At 38.2% G+C, this 18090-nt stretch overlaps 1 protein-coding gene across 2 annotated transcripts in view; it reads right to left on the reverse strand.

Moving 5' to 3' along the window:
- Positions 1-18090, reverse strand: part of RELN (reelin) — a 536845-nt gene that overhangs the window by 107516 nt on the left and 411239 nt on the right. For both annotated transcript variants that reach the window (XM_068972809.1, XM_068972810.1), the window contains exons 25-28: positions 10662-10867; positions 8099-8270; positions 7437-7637; positions 2017-2249 (exon numbers count right to left, since the gene is read on the reverse strand). In XM_068972809.1, the coding sequence (XP_068828910.1) occupies positions 2017-2249; positions 7437-7637; positions 8099-8270; positions 10662-10867 (812 nt within the window). The remainder of the gene's footprint in view (positions 1-2016; positions 2250-7436; positions 7638-8098; positions 8271-10661; positions 10868-18090) is intronic.

Consider the following 18090-nt stretch of genomic DNA (forward strand, 5'->3'; position numbering starts at 1 on the left):
GATACCCTGTCAGTTCTGAACTGCTCACCTTTGGACTATTATGCAGTCAACAGTGGATTTCTATCTTGTTTTAGCCTTGTTAAGCATTTGAATTTATTTTGCTTTTATAGTAGCTAGACCTGTATCCTAACTAAAGCAGAATGCAAGTCAAATTATCAAATTTCACTAAAGAAGGTCAACTCATCAACTCTGGCACAAACCAAGTCATTTGACTTTCTCTGATACACAACAAAGTACACTGGCATGTAAAGACAAAAAAATTACTTATAAGTTGATCTTAGATCCAATGACTGATGAATTCTTTCTTGGAATAGTTGGCATTTAAAGATTGTGCTCCAAAGTTTGGTAGATTACCACAGAAACTTATATATCCTGACCATACAAGTTTCTTACCTATCTGAGAAGTCTGTATATCAAAATCTATGGTGCAGTTTCTGAAGGTATGCACAACTAATTAACAAGGGAGGAAGAGAACACAACCAGGATATCCAGCTAGATATAAATCTGGTGATCAATTAGGTGAAAGATTATAGACAGAATGGTCTCTACAAACACTATAGATAAACCACTCCCATAGATTCTTAGCTTTGATCATTCTGTCAGTCAGGATGAGATAGGTTATGCTGATGTAACATGCAGCCCCCAGTCTCAGTGGGTTAACCCAACAAAAGTTTATTTCTGGCTTATACTATATGTCCAGTATAGGTTGTAAGAAAGTCTGCTGATTGCAGAAATTCAAGGACCCAGACTGATGTAAGCTTCATCACAAAAGGTGCTTTCATGAAACAGGTAAGATGGCAAAACGCACATGGACTCAAAGTCATATGTTTCATTTCCACTCACATTTCATTAGGCAATGCCTAACTTTAAAGAGTGTGGAGAAAGGATAGTCCAACCATATTCTAGGAAGAAACTAAGGCTGGAAATAATGCTGAATGGCATTAATGAGAAGCTCGCTAAGAGTCGGACTCCACTGAGCGACTTCACTTTCACTTTTGTCTTTCATGCACTGGAGAAGGAAATGGCAACCTACTCCGGTATTCTTGCCTGGGAGAATCCCAGGGATGGGGGAGCCTGGTGGGCTGCTGTCTATGGGGTCGCACAGAGTCGGACACAACTGAAGCGACTTAGCAGCAGCAGCAGCAACCTCTATATTAAGTTACATCACCAGCAGTACAAATAGACCTATTACATCATCTCAGTTCTGCACAGAAATGCTTTGACTGAGTCACAATTGAATATCATGTTCTAGGATTCAATTAAAAACTGTCCACTTGAAGAATGCTTCTTTATCTTCTGAAAAATTATAGTTAAAATACTGATCTTAACGTTACCTACTCCACCCAACACAAAGATATATATATATGCACTACAAATGTATTTTAGAAAAAAGCACACTTAATTTTTTTATCAGAATGTTTGTATTTTCTTTCTTCTTATTCAACAGTGAGAACCAAATGACCCTATCTCCTGACCTCTCACACTTTGTCCTAGCTGCCAGGAAGCTGAGAGTTAAACTTGTTGATGTATTACAAAAACTAATTTGCTTTAAGTTCTTAATCCATTTAGCTCATGCTTCTGTCAATTGATTTAAAATCTTTTTCTCTATTGTATTAATATTTATCTTAATGATGAGATATCTCAAATTGTCTATTCAAGGAGGCATTAAATTAGAAAAAAATCACCACATAGTGAAAGTCTGTTGCAATAATGCTTTATAACTCACTTAGCTTTTAAACATCTTCTGGTTAGTGCTGTAATCCCAATGCCCAGGACAGAACTTGGCACAGGTAGGTGGCTCAATAAGTGTTTGTTGAGTGAATGAATGGATGAGTAAGTGAATAAACTTTTTCACAAATGTGTGTGTCATTTTCTCAAGAGTCATTACTTGGATAGATACTGCCAGAGGTTATGAATCCTCTTAGGTTACTGAGATATATGAAATGAAGATATTGAGATAAATATATGTTCCTTAGAAATGGCAACTATGGCACATGGTAAGAATGGGCACTTTACCTGGATGCAAGAGACCTTGGAATAACAATGGTGATTCTTGTCCATTCTTCAAAGTCCCCCGTGTGATACATGGTGGGTTCACTCAGTTCTCTGGAGTTTCCTTCGCATCCCTTGACTGCAGAAGCTGGGTAACAGCCTTCTTTCACCAGAAACCAGGACATTCCGGCATCATGAGAGTACTGAAGAAGAACTGGGGCAGCACTGCTGAATTGATTGGCACACCCAATATTAAGCTGTTGAAAAGAAATACAGAATTACACAGGTTTTGGTTTCAAGACATCATTTAACAAATTAGGTGCGAGAGCAGTCAGGGTTCTTTCTACTGAGTTTGCACAAATTTACAATGATAAGACATGCAGCTCAATTCCAACCAAGAGCCTTTCATAGGGTCTGGAAATCTCTGTAAAAGCAACAGGGGCTTTTCAATAGAAAGCAGGACCAGCTTCCCATTTTGTGGACTTCTTGAGATTACAGGAGAGAAGAGAGAGCATAGATGTGATCAGACTCTTGGACAAAAGATGAGAAACCAAGAAACTGTTTTCTTTTCCTTTCCCAGACTGAGGATACAAACAGAGGGAAGCAGATGATAGAGAGCTGTCCTCTAGAACATGAAGGTCACCGAAGCTGTCCTCTGCTTCAGGGGGACAGGCATCTTTATTCTGTTTTCTTACAAAAGCTCAGTAAGAAATCACTGTCAACTTATATGAAAGAATTAAGTTTCTGTCACAGCATCAAATAAACAACATAATCTAGAAATAAACCATTATTCTCCTATGCACTTGTAGAGATGTTTGTCATCACAGGATTAAAAATATTCAAAAATTGTAAAAAATGCAACCTATATCACAATGCTACAGCACAGCCATTAAAAAAAATAAATTTATTTTTGGTTGTGCTGGGTCTTCGTTGCTGGCTTTTCTCTAGTTGTGGCGAGCAGGGGTTTCTCTCTAGTTGTGGTGCCCAGGTTTCTCACTGAAGTGGCTTCTCTTACCGTGGAGCACAGACTACGAGGTGGAGGGAGGCTTCAGTAGTTGTAACATGTGGGCTCAGCAGTTGTGGCTTCTGGGCTCTAGAGCACAGGCTAAATAGTTTTGGTGCACAGGATTAATTGCTCCGAGGCATGTGGATCTTCCTGGATCAGGGACTGAACCAGCGTCTCCTGCATTGGCGTGTGTGTATGTTAGTCACTCAGTTGTATCCAACTTTTTGCGACTCCATGACTGTAGCTCCCCAGGCTTCTCTGTCCATGGAATTCTCCAGGCAAGAATACTGGAGTGAGTTGCCACTTCCTTCTCCAGAATTGGCAGGCAGATTCTTTACCACTGAGCCACCAGGGAAGCCCCTAGCACAACCATTTTTTTCTGTTTTCTCTTCTAATCTTTATAAAGAAGCATACCAATATCTAGGAGTAGTATTACTAAATCAAAATGTAGAAACTGTGAATTTCCTATTTATATGTGCTCATTTTTAATCACTTAGATTAAAATGAATCAGTTTTACACAGCACTGAATGTTACTAAAGCTTTGGACAGTTTCTTTCTAAATTAATAAATATATAAATGATTGTATTACTGTTTTAGTTTATATTTTTTATAAGTTGTAAATGTCAAACTCTTCCTGAAATTTAATCACATGCTGTCTTAGAGCACACGATCCATTCATGTTATTTCATTTGTTGGTTGGAGCCATCATAGGATTGTATAAGGCTTTATAACTAAGAATAGTCAAATTTTATAGAAAAAATTGAAGAACTCAAGAGAGCATAATCATGGCCAAAAAATAAAGGATGAAGGAAAGATAGGCCCCTAGGCAAATAAAATTAGGTCAGAACTCAAGAGGTCAACCAGCTCATCCTTGTGACTGTGAATGAGCTTGAGTCAGTCTGTCAAAAATGGGAAGAACACATATTTTCCTTAATTTCATGCTCAGAGCTAGAAAGCATCTCTCAGAAGGATTTATAATATGGCTAGTGGCAATTTTATTGTGATTCATTTATCCAAGTTTACATAGTTAAATGTCAGGAAAATAAAGACTTGACCCTCTAAGATGCAAGATCACCTCTTGTAACATAAACCCTTTTATTACATTACTTGTTAGTTAGCATAGCCTTTGGCTGGCCTGTGGTGAGAGGAGTCACACTGGGCACACATAGTTAGCTTTCTGTCTTAGATTTATGGCTAAAGTAGGTAAGTCAATGGAGCTTTCAGTTCTGTGACAAGTTTGTGATTTTATTCTTTACGGACCATTTAGCCTGCTTCTTAACTGATGATTTTTCTAGAATTCAATTCTTGGCTTTCTTACCTTTCTACTCCATACAAGCTCCCTAATCTCATTCACAATCATAATTTCAGATGCCTTCTAAATCCCTATGACTCCCAGATACTCCCAGGCTCTCTGAACAATGTCCATAACTGCTTCTTGTGTGCTTGTCCTTCAGCAATCCATGAGCATGTGTGCTCAGTCATGTCTGACTCTTTGCAACCCCATGGACTGTAGCTTGCCAGGCTCCACTGTCCATGGGATTTCCCAGGCAAGAATGCTGGAACGGGCTGCCATTTCCTCCTCCAGGGGACCTTCCGACCCAGGGATCGAATCTGCATCCGTTATTATCGAATCTGCAGGTGGATTCTTTTACCACTGAACCACCTGGGAAACCCTTAGCAATCCACAGGCATCCCTAAATCCACAGGTCCAAGTCTTCTCATCATCCACCATCCTAAAACAAATCCTCCTATTCCTTAATTTCTGATTTCAGTGACTTGAGCCAGAAATGTAGGAGTCATTCTAGAATCCATTCTATCACCCAATAGGTTACCCAAACCTGTTGACTGTGCACCTTTAACATCTTTCAGAACCATCTACTTATAGTCCCAGGCTATGCCTTAGTCTGGCCTCTTCATTTCTTACTTCTCCAGCATTGTCACTTTACTCAAAATACACTCAGCAATCTGAGCACATATCTCTGCCTCCTCCACTATCTCACAGGTCCAAGTTTCCATTATCTATTACTTGGATCACTGAAATAATTGCCTGGCAGTCTTTTTATCTCTGCCTTTGACTCTGCCAGTGTACTCCCAACTCAGTTACTTGTGTGATTTTTTAAAAGTCTAAGTCAGAGTATGTCACTCTTCTGCTAGCTATTTTATGTAGTGTAGGTAAGGTGTTAGTTGCTCAGTCATATCTGACCCTATGGACTGTAGCCTACTAGGTTCCTCTGTCCATGGAATTCTCTAGGCAAGAATACTGGAGCAGGTAGCCATTCCCTTTTCCAGGGGCTCTTCCTGAACCAGGGATGAAACCCAAGACTCCCGCATTGCAGGCAGATTCTTTATTATCCGAGTCACCAGGGAAGCCCGTTTTATGTAGAGCAAAAGTCAAAGTCTGATCTTTTTCTTTTTCCTACCAGTCTCCCCTTCCTCACTTTGCTTTAGTCACAGAGGCGTCCTTGTGGTTTCTTAAACTTTTCCAAGCACACTCCTACTTCAAGGCATCTGCCCTTTTTGTTCTATCTGTTCTCTTTTGTTCTTTCTTTGTCAAACTCTCTATTCCTAGTTATTTTCATAGCCTAAAAAGAAGCCTGGAACATAGTAGAAGTTTTATAAATATTTTTTTCTCCTGTTAAGTCAATAGAATGATCCTTGTAAAACACAGATCTGATTCTCACATTCAATGGGTTAAACATCTTCCATGACTCATTGCTCTTGGATTAATATCTAAGGGACTTAGTGTATCATATAAAGCCCATTAGAATCAACCTTATCTTACCTCTGTGGCAGGTACTCCGAACTCAAAGTTCCAACATTTCCATTCTCATTTGCACTTTCCTATATTTTCACATAGTTGCACACTCTGTTCTAACTGGAATTTCCCACCCCCTCCATTTTGCAGTCTGTTAAGTCTCTGTATTTCCAGAAACTTCCTATTTCAACTCATCCATCCATCTATCCATTTAACTAACAGATAATTTTGGAGTACCTGCCATATGCCAGGAACTCACTGGCACTCCCACCGCATCAGAGCCTCTTTCTACCACAGCACTCCAGTGACTCTACTGCAACTGTTCACTTTTCTGGCTCACTTGCTAGTTTCTGAACTCCTTGAGGGCTTGGCTACATTTCTCATCTCTGTATTCCTAGCACTTAGCATTGATACAAGGCAGGCAGTCATCAAAACTTAACCAGCACTGTACCTTTTTTGGACAAATAACATCAAGTTCTTATTACAGATTCCAAATATACATTAACAGTTCCTAAATGACTCATATTACCTGCCTATTATCAACTGATAGCTACAAATCAACAATTTCTGCTGGTGTGATTCGAGAATTGAGACTTTCCTTAGGCATTTTGCATTATGTTTTGAAACATTTAATAATATTTTCTCTATTTAGATTTTTAAACTTTAGAATACCATCTTGCAGAGTTCAACACCTACACTATCATGATTTTGTGGCTAATTAATTAGAAAAAGTGCCAGGTGAGAAACAGCATACTGTTCTGACAATGTATTGTTTTTGCTGTTATTCTGCTCCCATTTTAGGCAGTACCAACAAATTAATATAGTTGTACACCATTATTAATGGTTTTCCATGGCAATTTAGCATCAAAATCTAAACAGAGAAGAATAACATTTCACTAATCATCTTATTTATGACTCACTGCCTTGTTTACAGACCTCTGGAAATTATATTTGAAGAGCTTCCCATAAACATCTGATCTCTTTAATAATTCCATTTGTAAATTATTTAGCATCTGCATCCTGCCGTTATGTAAGGACCATGTAGTTGTGCTGGATCATTAAAAATGCATTACTCTCGACCCCAGAATTCACCAATGGGATTTTATTATAAACACAATGAAATTTTGATTAGGGTTTTGAAAAAAGAGATTGTCAAAGTAAATACTTGCTATCCATGTTGACATGTTATCACAGCACTGAAAAATAAGCAGCTTTTAAGAGAACAATGATAATTAAAGTAAAAATTTATTGAATCAAAGGAAAAGAAATTGTTTGAAAACCCCATAGTAAAAACATAAAATTACTTGCAAGTTTAAAAAGTACTAGTAAGCTGAAAAGGAGAACACATCCATTACCATCCAAAAGCATGGGATGGGATTCATTAAGTCACAATCAGATTGAAATCCTCAAAGTAATCTTTCTTTTTAATTCTGATAGAGTTCCATGAGCACTTAAAGAAATACAGTGACACAGCCACTTCTGGGGCTCATTAAAAACTGACAAGCTGTTTTCCTTAAGGATAGAGCTAAAAAGCTTTGCCATTGCAAGACTGTTGGAAACTGTTTGTTCAGATGAGTCCCTTCACTAACAGAAATATGAACATTTTGTATTCTTTGTGAATTTCATTCACAAATCTGGAAGATGGTTGCTCCTTAATCTGCAAGAAGTTTATGCATAAATACCTTGAATTGCAGCACATATCCAGGCTTCAGAGTCAAATCTCGAGTTACTGCAAATCGGTCCCCATCTGATTTTCCAAACACCATGGCTGATGGCGTGGCAGAGCAGAAAGTTTCATTTTTAACCATTCCTTCATTAGCTAACATCAACCACACACTCATTTGATTCATAGGGTAATCAAAAGCTGGTTTCTCATAAAAGTTCTAATAGAAACAATACAAACAACATAGAAAGGCAATTTGATAGCTTTGAAAAGAAGAAAGGAATTTTCAGTTCATGACATGCTATTTGTATTACCATGTACTATTTGTGTGTCTATGAAAATAAATCAGACTCTCAAACTGTTTTTTAAACTGCCATGAAGTTTTTCTCCTGATTATTTAACAACTGAAAATATTTTGCTACTATATATCTAATTATTTTATAAACAAACTAATAATCACGCTTAATGAACTGGACAAACTTTCTAGTCTTTTTTTACATTTTTTAACATCTAAATAATCTGTGAAAGAGTAGCATAGAGAGGTTAAAAAAAAATTAGTGCAAACACATAAAACCAAACTACATGTTCAAGTGTCAAGCACTAAATCCTTGGAGGAGTCAGTAATCCCATCCTGTTTTACAATTCTATGTCATCCTGGAGTTCAGACATAATGAGAAATACCTGAGGTAAAGTTGGATTGACAACTGGGATGATCTGTTTTTGTTTCTCGGACAGAATGATGATGTCGTCAACTGCCCACTGGTCATAGTCTTCCCCCGAAAACACAGGCTGCCACCAGCGGAACCTGGTGCAGGGGGTCTTGGCAGCAGCTGGTAACTCAAGATAGACAAATCTGCATAAAAGCAAATCATTTAGTGCCAGGAAAGGAAAAACTCTGTTGTTTTTTTTTTTTTAGCAGCTGTTAAAATAACACTAGTAGCAACAAGAGAAAGTCTAGTTTTGCTTGATCTCTTGGTATTTTTGAGGAGTCTTATGTTTAGACAAATTAGACAAGAGGTTTAAAGTTGTAAGCAAGTTCAGTCTTGGTCCTGGTTTCTCCATTTGTTATTGTATCTTTTGGAGGCAGATATTTCAAATGAGTTTGATTAACTGAACAATGTCTTTTGACTACCATGACAATGGTCATAACATTTCTAAAGAAATCCTTAGAAAGAACTGCTCCCTTATATATTATGGCATTAAAATAGCATTAATTTTTTTCAAAACAGTTCTTACTTTATTGAGGGAAAATATAAATAACCAGTAAAAATGAAACATAAATCACTGATGATCTACCATATGAGATTGGCCTCTGCTAACAGTTTGCTGTATATCATTAAAGCATGTACTCTTTTACACAGATGAGATTATATGTATAATTTTGTATCTTACAGTTTAAAAATTAACATTATATCATAAGCACATCCTCATGTCAGTAAACTTAGTTAAGATCATTTTACCATTTATATAATTTTTCATCACACAGATGTGCTACTATTTATTTCACCTTTCCTTATAAATAATTCTGTGATGAAAATCTATGCATATAGTTTTATGGACACCTCAGTTTATTTGTTTAGAGAAGATTCTTCAAAATGGAATTACCAGGCCAAATAAAATGGTCATGTTTAAGGCTCTTGATTTTTCCAAAAATCCAAAGGATTTTTCCAGAATTCTTTCTTGGAATAATGGCATGCAGGATGACATGAGAGCACCTGTCTTGCTGCTCCATGTGGAAAGAGCATTTTGTATTATTAAAAAATGACCATCTGACTGTTGAAAAACAGTATCATTTTTATTGTAAGAGAGGTTGGATATTAATTGTATTTTATTAAACATATGTCTTTCTTGTTTTGTAACATCTACTCATTCCTTTTACCTATTTTTCTACTGGATCTTAGTGTTTTTCTTGATAATTTGTACGAGCTCTTTACAGGAACACTGATCTTCTATTTCTCATATTTGTTGCAAATATTTTCTGTTTCTTTTTAATTTTTTTCTATTCCCTTTGAAATGGATGTGTTACACGCGTGTTAATTCTTCTACTGAATTTATGTATAGAAAGTTTAGGTCTTTTCCCAAGATCAGATAGTAATCTAAACGTTTAAATCTTTAACCAGTCTTTAACACTATCATCTGAGATGTTAGATGACAATCTATATAGATACTTCCCCTCAAGAGCCCACCCACCTTCTTCTAACACCATTTGATTGAATGACCATTTCTTTATCATTGATAGTTGATGTGTGTTTTTCATAAATGTTTGTATGTATATCTGAGTTAATTTCTGGGTCATTTGACTTGACTGTTCTATCTATGCACTGGTATCATTCCACTTTAATTATGTAGGTTATACAATATATTACAATATCGTGTAGGGTATCCCTCTATATTTAACCAAAAGTTTAAACTATTTTTGTCAGTTTATATTTCTAGACATAAAGTTCTAAAAAAATACCACTAAGACTTTGGTTGCTATAGTATAAAGTATAAATTAAGAGATATCTTCATATCATAATGTTCAGTTTTCCTATCCAAGGATGCTGTATTATTTTCCATTTATTTGTTCACTTTTATATATTTGAAAGAAGTTTTGAAGTTTTATTAAAGTTTTCTTTGCAGAGATTCTCAGTATTGTTAAACTTATTCCTTATATTTATTTATGTATTTTCCATCATGGTGTCTTCTGATAGCTTCCAACTCAGAATCTCTTAACCATTTTAGTGTCATAGAACTCTTCACAAATGTGGTAAGATAGGCCCTAAAGAAAAATTCCCTTAAATAAAAATGGAATATATCTGGAATTTTAAAAAGCTATTGAAATTTTGTTCGTCTATATAGTAATCTTCTTACTTTCCTGAATTCTCAGTAATTTCCAGATTAACAATGCTATTCCTTAGAAAAAATATACTTTGAATAGCTTCAAATTGTTTAAACCAGTTGGCCCCATTATCAATTCCCTTTCTACTCTATAGGGGGAAGCTCACCAGGCTCCACCTCCCACCTACCATCCCTGACTCTCTCCCTGGATGTTATGATTCTTGTTAGACCCAGTTGGCTTTCTCTGGTTTCTGCCTCTCCCCTGTGTGCCTTAGAAGTAATGCTTTTGGTTGGTCTCTCTCCGTATCTAATTGTGTTATATCATGGAGAATTATCGCTCCTTGAAATGACTCAATGTTTTAAACAACAGCAACATCACCCTTAACCTTCCTGAAATCAATGGAAGGCAATCAGAGCTGGTTACCTGGGTTTGCTGAAGTCTGAGAAGTACATTTCTGCCAGCAGGTGCCACTGGATGCCCCCGTTGTTGCTGTACTGGAGGAGGACACCCTCCTCTCTGCTGTCAGGCTTGTTGCATGCAGAACTCTCTCCACCGATCTGGATGTAGAACTGGACAAAGTCCACCCAAGAAGTATCCAGATCCCAGCTCACCAACTGTCTTTTCCCAGCCTTTCCAAAGAACAGAGAAATCACAGATCCAATTATCTGGGAGCAATTTGTTGTTTCAGTTTCAAATTTGTATGAGCATCCTGGCTCTATGTGAAGTTGATCATGTTCTCCTTTATTGTTGAGAGGAGCAAGTCATGTTATTTAACTGTTTCTGGATACATTCTATTAATATCCAGGACTTGATTATAAGACCCTTGAGAACTGCTAATTACACCAAAGAGTAATCAAAAGTCTTAAATAACAAAGCAAAACTCATTTTAATTAAAACACTTCTAGTATTCCCTTTGTAAATCTCCTCCAGGCAGAGTCATGGAGCAGAAAGATCATATACATACTTTGAAATCAGCTGGAGCTGGGTTTGAATCTCAGCCCATGATTCATGCTGTTCTCTAGCTGTGTGACCTTTCTGAGCTTTTATTTTCCTCTAAAGTACAATATGGGTAATAATACCTTCCACATAGGGTGTTGTGACAATTAGGTGAAATAACATGCTACATAACTTGCCTAGCACATGGCATGCTTTCTTGAGGGAATAATCTCTGCATACATATGCCTTGACCCTACTCCTACCTGGGAACTGAAGTGAAACAGGTAAGACAGAAACTTCTGAACAGAGTACTGAAGTCTCTTGGGCTCCCAGTCAGTCAGCCTGTCTGTCTCTCTTGGAAACAGAAGGTGGGAGGGATCACTAAATAAGTTTTTGCAACCACTAAATGATCTCTTTGTGTCTTAAAAATGTTAAAAAACTTCTTCAAATCTGGTAACTTGCTTCCTTTGTTTAGTGTCACAGGAAGTGCCCCTGCCTGTCACAGTTCTGTTGCAAGGTATTAGACACAAATCGACAAGTTTGTCATCATTTATCTGTAAATGGTTTCATGCTAACAGGATTGAAAAAAAGTTTGCTGATAAGATTCCTTCACCCAAATCAAATCTGCCAAAGCTAATCCATGGATTGCACTGATTGGTCTTGGAGAGTTTTCCAGAAGTTCAATTAAGTTCGGAAGAAAATCTGAGATAGGATACATAATATAGAGCAAAGCATCCCTCACACTTATAATTTAAACTCTACTCTAATCCACTAAGTTAATTAAGAAAGGGTTTCAGTTATTAGAAGTCACAGGGGAAATACCTGGTGATAATTATGGGGGTACACAGTTACCGATAAATCTAAAGCCAATTAAAAGATCCCAAAATAGACAAGGGTGCCAGCAAAAAGAAAATTAAGGTTAATCCTGACACAGGAACTCATTTTTTGGAACTTTCAATTTTATGTACATATTAGAAGAAATCTTAATAGTAATATGCATTTTCAGCGTATTAGATGTGCCTTTCATTTTTCTTGCTATTGACTTGACATATTGTAACTATGAAACACCTCAGAGATTACTATAATCTGTCCTAGAACTTTCATGCCTCAGGATCAGTACAGGAAGAATGATTTTGAGAAGAATCTAGCTGGTTAATTCCCACCCAACAAAATTCTATGAAAACCCTGGCATTTGGAAATGAGCCAGAAGGATAAAGATCTAAGATGAAGAGAAGTATAAAAATCCAGCTATCATAATTAGATGGTTGGAATGATTGCCTATTGCAAAATTCACAGAATAGTGTTGTTTTTCCAGGAGACTATGGTGCTGCTCTATAATGGTTCTGAGAGTATTTTGTGGGATTTTTGTAAATGGTGAAAAATATCATATAAATGCTTGGTGTGGCACTGAAGATGTTTTTTCTAGAGTAGCACAAATCAATTTCTTTTGTTCAGTGACCTGAAATGATGAACATTGTTTTAAAGGGGGTAAAAAAGAAAAAAGAAATGGCTCATGGTAAACCATTCTGTCAGAACTTAGAATCTGACGTAACACATGGTTTGTAGTTTTTTTCTATCATACTATGATCAACATATTTATGTGTATGTGTAGATATGTGTGACCTATATTTTGGTCACCTGATGCAAACAGCTGACTGTTTTGAAAAGACCCTGATGCTGGGAAAGACTGAAGGCAGAAGAGGGCATCAAAGGATGAGATGGCTGGACGGCATCACAGATGCAATGGACAAGAACTTGGGCAAACTCTGGGAGATGGTGAGGGACAGGGAGGCCTGGTGCACTGCAGTCCATGGGGTCACGAAGAGTCAAGACATGTAGGCGACCAAACAACAACAAGGAGCATTTATATCTATCTATTTATGTATACATAGACATGTAATGTGAGTGTATGTGTGTTCAGATACTAGATTAAAGATTTTCTCATTGCTGGAGAGTGGAAAATATGCTCCAATATTCCCTGACATTTTAGGTTAAAATGTCTTTAGGGTTTACATAAAATAATACAAAATTTAAAGGCAATGTCTTTAAAATCTTGAGCCTTTATAATAAAACCTCTAAAACACTTTACAAAACTTTATGTTTTGTCTTCCATTAAAGTTGTCTTTTCAGATAATCAAGCTTGATTTAGAAAAGGCAGAGGAACCAAAGATCAAATTGTCAACATCCACTGGATCACTGAAAAAACAAGAAAGTTCCAAAAAAACATCTACATCTGCTTTATTGATTATGCAAAAGCCTTTGACTTTGTGGATCACAATAAACTGTGGAAAATTCTGAAAGAGATGGAAATACCAGACCACCTTAACCGGCTCCTGAGAAATCTGTATACAGGTCAAGAAGCAACAGTTAGAACTGGATATGGAATAACAAACTGGTTTCAAATCGGGAGTACATCAAGGCTGAATATTGTCACCCTGCTTACTGAACTTATATGCAGAGTACATCATGAGAAATGCTGGGCTGGAGGAAGCACAAGCTGGAATCAAGATTGTTGGGAGAAATATCAATAACCTCAGATATGCAGATGACACCACCCTTATGGCAGAAAGTGAAGAACTAAAGAGCCTCTTGATGAAAGTGAAAGAGGAGAGTGAAAAAGTTGACTTAAAACTCAACATTCAAAAAACAAAGATCATTGCATCTAGTCCAATCACTTCATGGCAACTAGATGGGGAAACAATGGAAACAGTGACAGACTTCATTTTCTTGGGCTCCAAATTCACTGCAGATGGTGACTGCAGCCATGAAATTAAAAGATGCTTACTCCTTGGAAGGAAAGTTATGACCAACCTAGATAGCATATTCAAAAGCAGAGACATTACTTTGCCAACAAAGGTCTGTCTAGTCAAAGCTATGGTTTTTTGAGGAGTCATGTATGGATGTGAGAGTTGATCTATTAAGAAAGCTGAGTGCTGAAGAATTGATGCTTTTGAACTGTGGTGTTGGAGGAGACTTTTGAGAGTCTCTTGGACAGAAAGGAGATTAACCAGTCAATCCTAAAGGAAATCAACCCTGAATATTCATTGGAAGGGCTGATGCTGAAGCTGAAACTCAATACTTTGGCCACCTGATACGAAGAGCTGACTCAGTGGAAAAGACCCTGATGCTGGGAAAGACTGAAGGCAGGAGAAGGGGACAACAGAGGATGAGATGGTTGGATGGCATCACTGACTCGATGGACATGAGTTTGAGCAAGCTCTGGGAGTTGGTGAAGGGGAGGGAAGCCTGGCATGTTGCAGTCCATGGGGTCGCAAAGAGTCAGACATGACAGAGTGACTGAACTGAACTGAAAGTCATCTTTAATCAAAAAGCCAGAAAAAAAGAATTCTACTATATTTATTTGAAAATAACATTTCTTTAGAACTTCCTATTGTTTTCACTTTTCTTTCCAATTCATTCATTACTTTCTTCAAATAATTACTGATTGCCAATTATACCAAGCTCAACACCATGTGTTGTAAAAACAAACTAGAAAGGAGAGTTTGCAAACATAAGCAGGGAAAGTAATGAGAACTTAGAGCTACAGACCAAGTTCTATTCCTTGTTAAATCCCACTTGGTCATCTGATCAATTATCAAGGTTCCAATCTATTCAGTCTCAAGGGTATTTATGGATATGTAAATACCTAATGCAAGGCATGCATTTTTGAGTAGAACATCTTATCTAGAAGTTTGGCTCAGTCAGTAATTCTGCATTTTGCTGGGTACTGTGAGAATAAAAATAAAAATATGATCTATATATGTAAGAAACTTTGACAATGGGAGGGGCAGTCAAATAAAGGAGAGATCAGTGTCGTCTGCCATAGTCCCAGAAATCCCCATGGAAGTGAAACCAAGCAGGACCCTGTGGGGCTCCTGGGTGCCAAAGCCTTTCCATGTCCCCTGTTCCTTGTTCATAGGGAACAGACTCCAGCCTTCATGCTGCTGCTGCTGCTGCTGCTGCTAAGTCGCGTCAGTCGTGTCCGACTCTGTGCGACCCCATAGACGGAAGCCCACCAGGCTCCTCTCTCCCTGGGATTCTCCAGGCAAGAACACTGGAGTGGGTTGCCATTTCCTTCTCCAATGCATGAAAGTGAAAAGTGAAAGTGAAGTCGCTCAATCATGTCCAACTCTTAGCGACCCCACCCACAGGATTTCCCAGGCAAGAGTACTGGAGTGGGGTGCCATTGCCTTCTCCACCAGCCTTCATGACCTTCCCTGAATCCCAAAGAGTAGATTCAAACAGTTGCTAGTCAGGGAAGGAAGAGGATGCAGAGACAAAGGAGGAACAATAAACAATAGTGCAACCTTGTGGCAGAGTCCTCCTTCTGCCTCAAAGGAAACACATAACAATATCTTTGCATTCTTTACAGAACTAAAACCCCCACCAAGTTGAAGATATCCACATTCTTCATTCCAGAGAAGACCAATGGGGCCAGATTAAAAGAACTAGAGAAGCATCAAGAAACTACGCGAGACCAGGATAAAGGAGTGCAGGCTCTACACACATCCTAATCTTGGTCAGCAATCCCACTCTTAAACTACCGCTATAAAATTTCTCACCAAATCCTCCTGGGGCGGAATAGTTTTTCAGGGCAGGAGTCCACTGTTGTCCTCCTTTGCCTGGCAAAGCAACAAAGCTGTTCTTTTCTATTTCACTCAGAACTCCATCTCTGAGATTTGATTCAGCACCAGTATGCAGAGGCTGACATTCTGTATCAGAAGCAGCAGGATTTGGGCAAAAGTTTTATATGGATATCAGAGATGATGGAAGGCATAATGGAAAGCAGTGGAGACTAAGCAAAGAGGGAAATTGACAACATATGGGATGATGAGGAGAGTTTCCAGTTTGGAGAAAAGGATTCATGTTTGGAAAAAGAAAATGAGTTATGCAGTTAGGGCAGCAGTCCTGGAGACTGTCCTGAACACTGGTGATGGAAGAATGACAAGGCAGAAGCATGTTTTTAAAGAAATGAATCTAGATTGACTTCAAACCTCTAAGGAACCCTTCCTTTGGGTTATTATCCGTTCTCTACTTCAATCATGCTGGCTGGTGGGGGCTGTCAAACTGTGTATTCCACCTCTCTGCCAATGGAGTGAGGATACACCTCTGGCCATGCCCATCATATGACACCATTCATGTACATGTGATCGGTCAGTCAGAAGCTGACTCACATTTTTCCATGGAGTTGCTTATAGGGCTCTGTGGCCACAGCCCCTCTCACAATGACTGCTGACCTGAAAAAGAGTCTCCTCTTAAGGAGAGAGTTCTGTGGGCATTTGAGTTTCCGGTTCCAGGTATCTCTGTGGCCAGTTTCATCTAAGCCCTCCCTGTTTTGATTACAAGAACTAAATTTCCTTCTTTTTTGCTTAAGCTAGTTTCTCTCACTTAGAATTCAAAACAGGTCTGACTGATACAAGAGAAAAAAAGTAAATCTATGATCCTTAGATATCTTGACAAAAATTTACAGAGAAAGTTGGTACGGGAGGAAGAGATTGATTTTATTTTTGAAATGCTTATTTTATTAGTGGCAGGGCATGCCTATGGAAATATTCAGTGATACCAATTTGAAATTCATTCTCATAAACTGTAATTATGATAGCTAACAATTATATGCTTTTGAACTGTGGTTTTGGAGAAGACTCTTGAGATTCCCTTGGACTGCAAGGAGATCCAACCAGTCCATCCTGAAGGAGATCAGCCCTGGGATTTCTTTGGAAGGACTGATGCTAAAGGTGAAACTCCAATACTTTGGCCACCTCATGCTAAGAGTTGACTCATTGGAAAAGACTGTGATGCTGGGAAGGATTGGGGGCAGGAGGAGAAGGGGACGACAGAGGATGAGATGGCTGGATGGCATCACTGACTTGATGGACGTGAGTTTGAGTGAACTCCAGGAGTTGGTGATGAACAGGAAGGCCTGGCGTGCTGCGATTCATGGGGTCGCAGAGTTGGACATGACTGAGCGAATGAACTGAACTGAACACTTATAATGGTAATTCTACGTGCCCAACACTATCCTTTATTCTTTATCTGCATTAACTCACTCCCAAAATCCCACTTCACAGTGGAATGCGACACAGAAAGATGTTATAACTCTGCAAAGTGAACCGATACATGAGTTTTGGAGCCCAGGTACAAAGCCAGGTAGCTTGACTCCAGACATCATCTTTAATTAAGAGGAAGAAATATTATATGTTTAAAATATTTGTGTTTTTTAACACACATGTTTACATGGCTGTTTGGTTACATACTGGTTAAGGATTCATTTGTGTTAGTTGCTCAGTCACATCCGATTCTTTGCGACCCCATGGGCAGTAGCCCACCAGGCTCCTCTGTCCATGGAATTTTCTAGGCAAGAATACTGGAGTGAGTAGCTGTTCCATTCTGCAGGGGATCTTCCTGACCCAGGGGTCAAACTCAGATTTCTCACATTGCAGGCAGATTCTTTACCATCTGAGCCACCAAGGAAGCCCAAGGATTCATCATCTTGTTTTAGAACTGATGGTATCAGAGACACAATGTGTCAATTTCTGCAGGATTAGACTGTGTATTCAGATCTATAGAATCTGTATCAGTCACTTATTGAGTATCATCTCTAAGAATAATGACCAGGGAACCTTCAATGTCAATAGATAAGAATATCATTAAATGGAATCCATCCCTGATTTTCTGTCATTCTCTCTTGTTTACCTGTTGATTCTTTGTTCTGCACCTGTCTTAAAACAAAAGCTGTACCTATTTTTACATTTGCATAAATTAATGTGTTTTGGATTTCTGCCCAAACAGGTTCTGCAACATATCAGCCCTATGATATATCACCCACCTTTACGTACTTGCTATGTGATGTGGAATGAAACATTTCCCATTGTCCTAGAATTGGTGGCTATAGTCCTTGCTGGAAAGAAGTGGCACT

This window comes from Capricornis sumatraensis, chromosome 5 (assembly GCF_032405125.1).
Source record: "Capricornis sumatraensis isolate serow.1 chromosome 5, serow.2, whole genome shotgun sequence".
Lineage (NCBI taxonomy): Eukaryota > Metazoa > Chordata > Mammalia > Artiodactyla > Bovidae > Capricornis > Capricornis sumatraensis.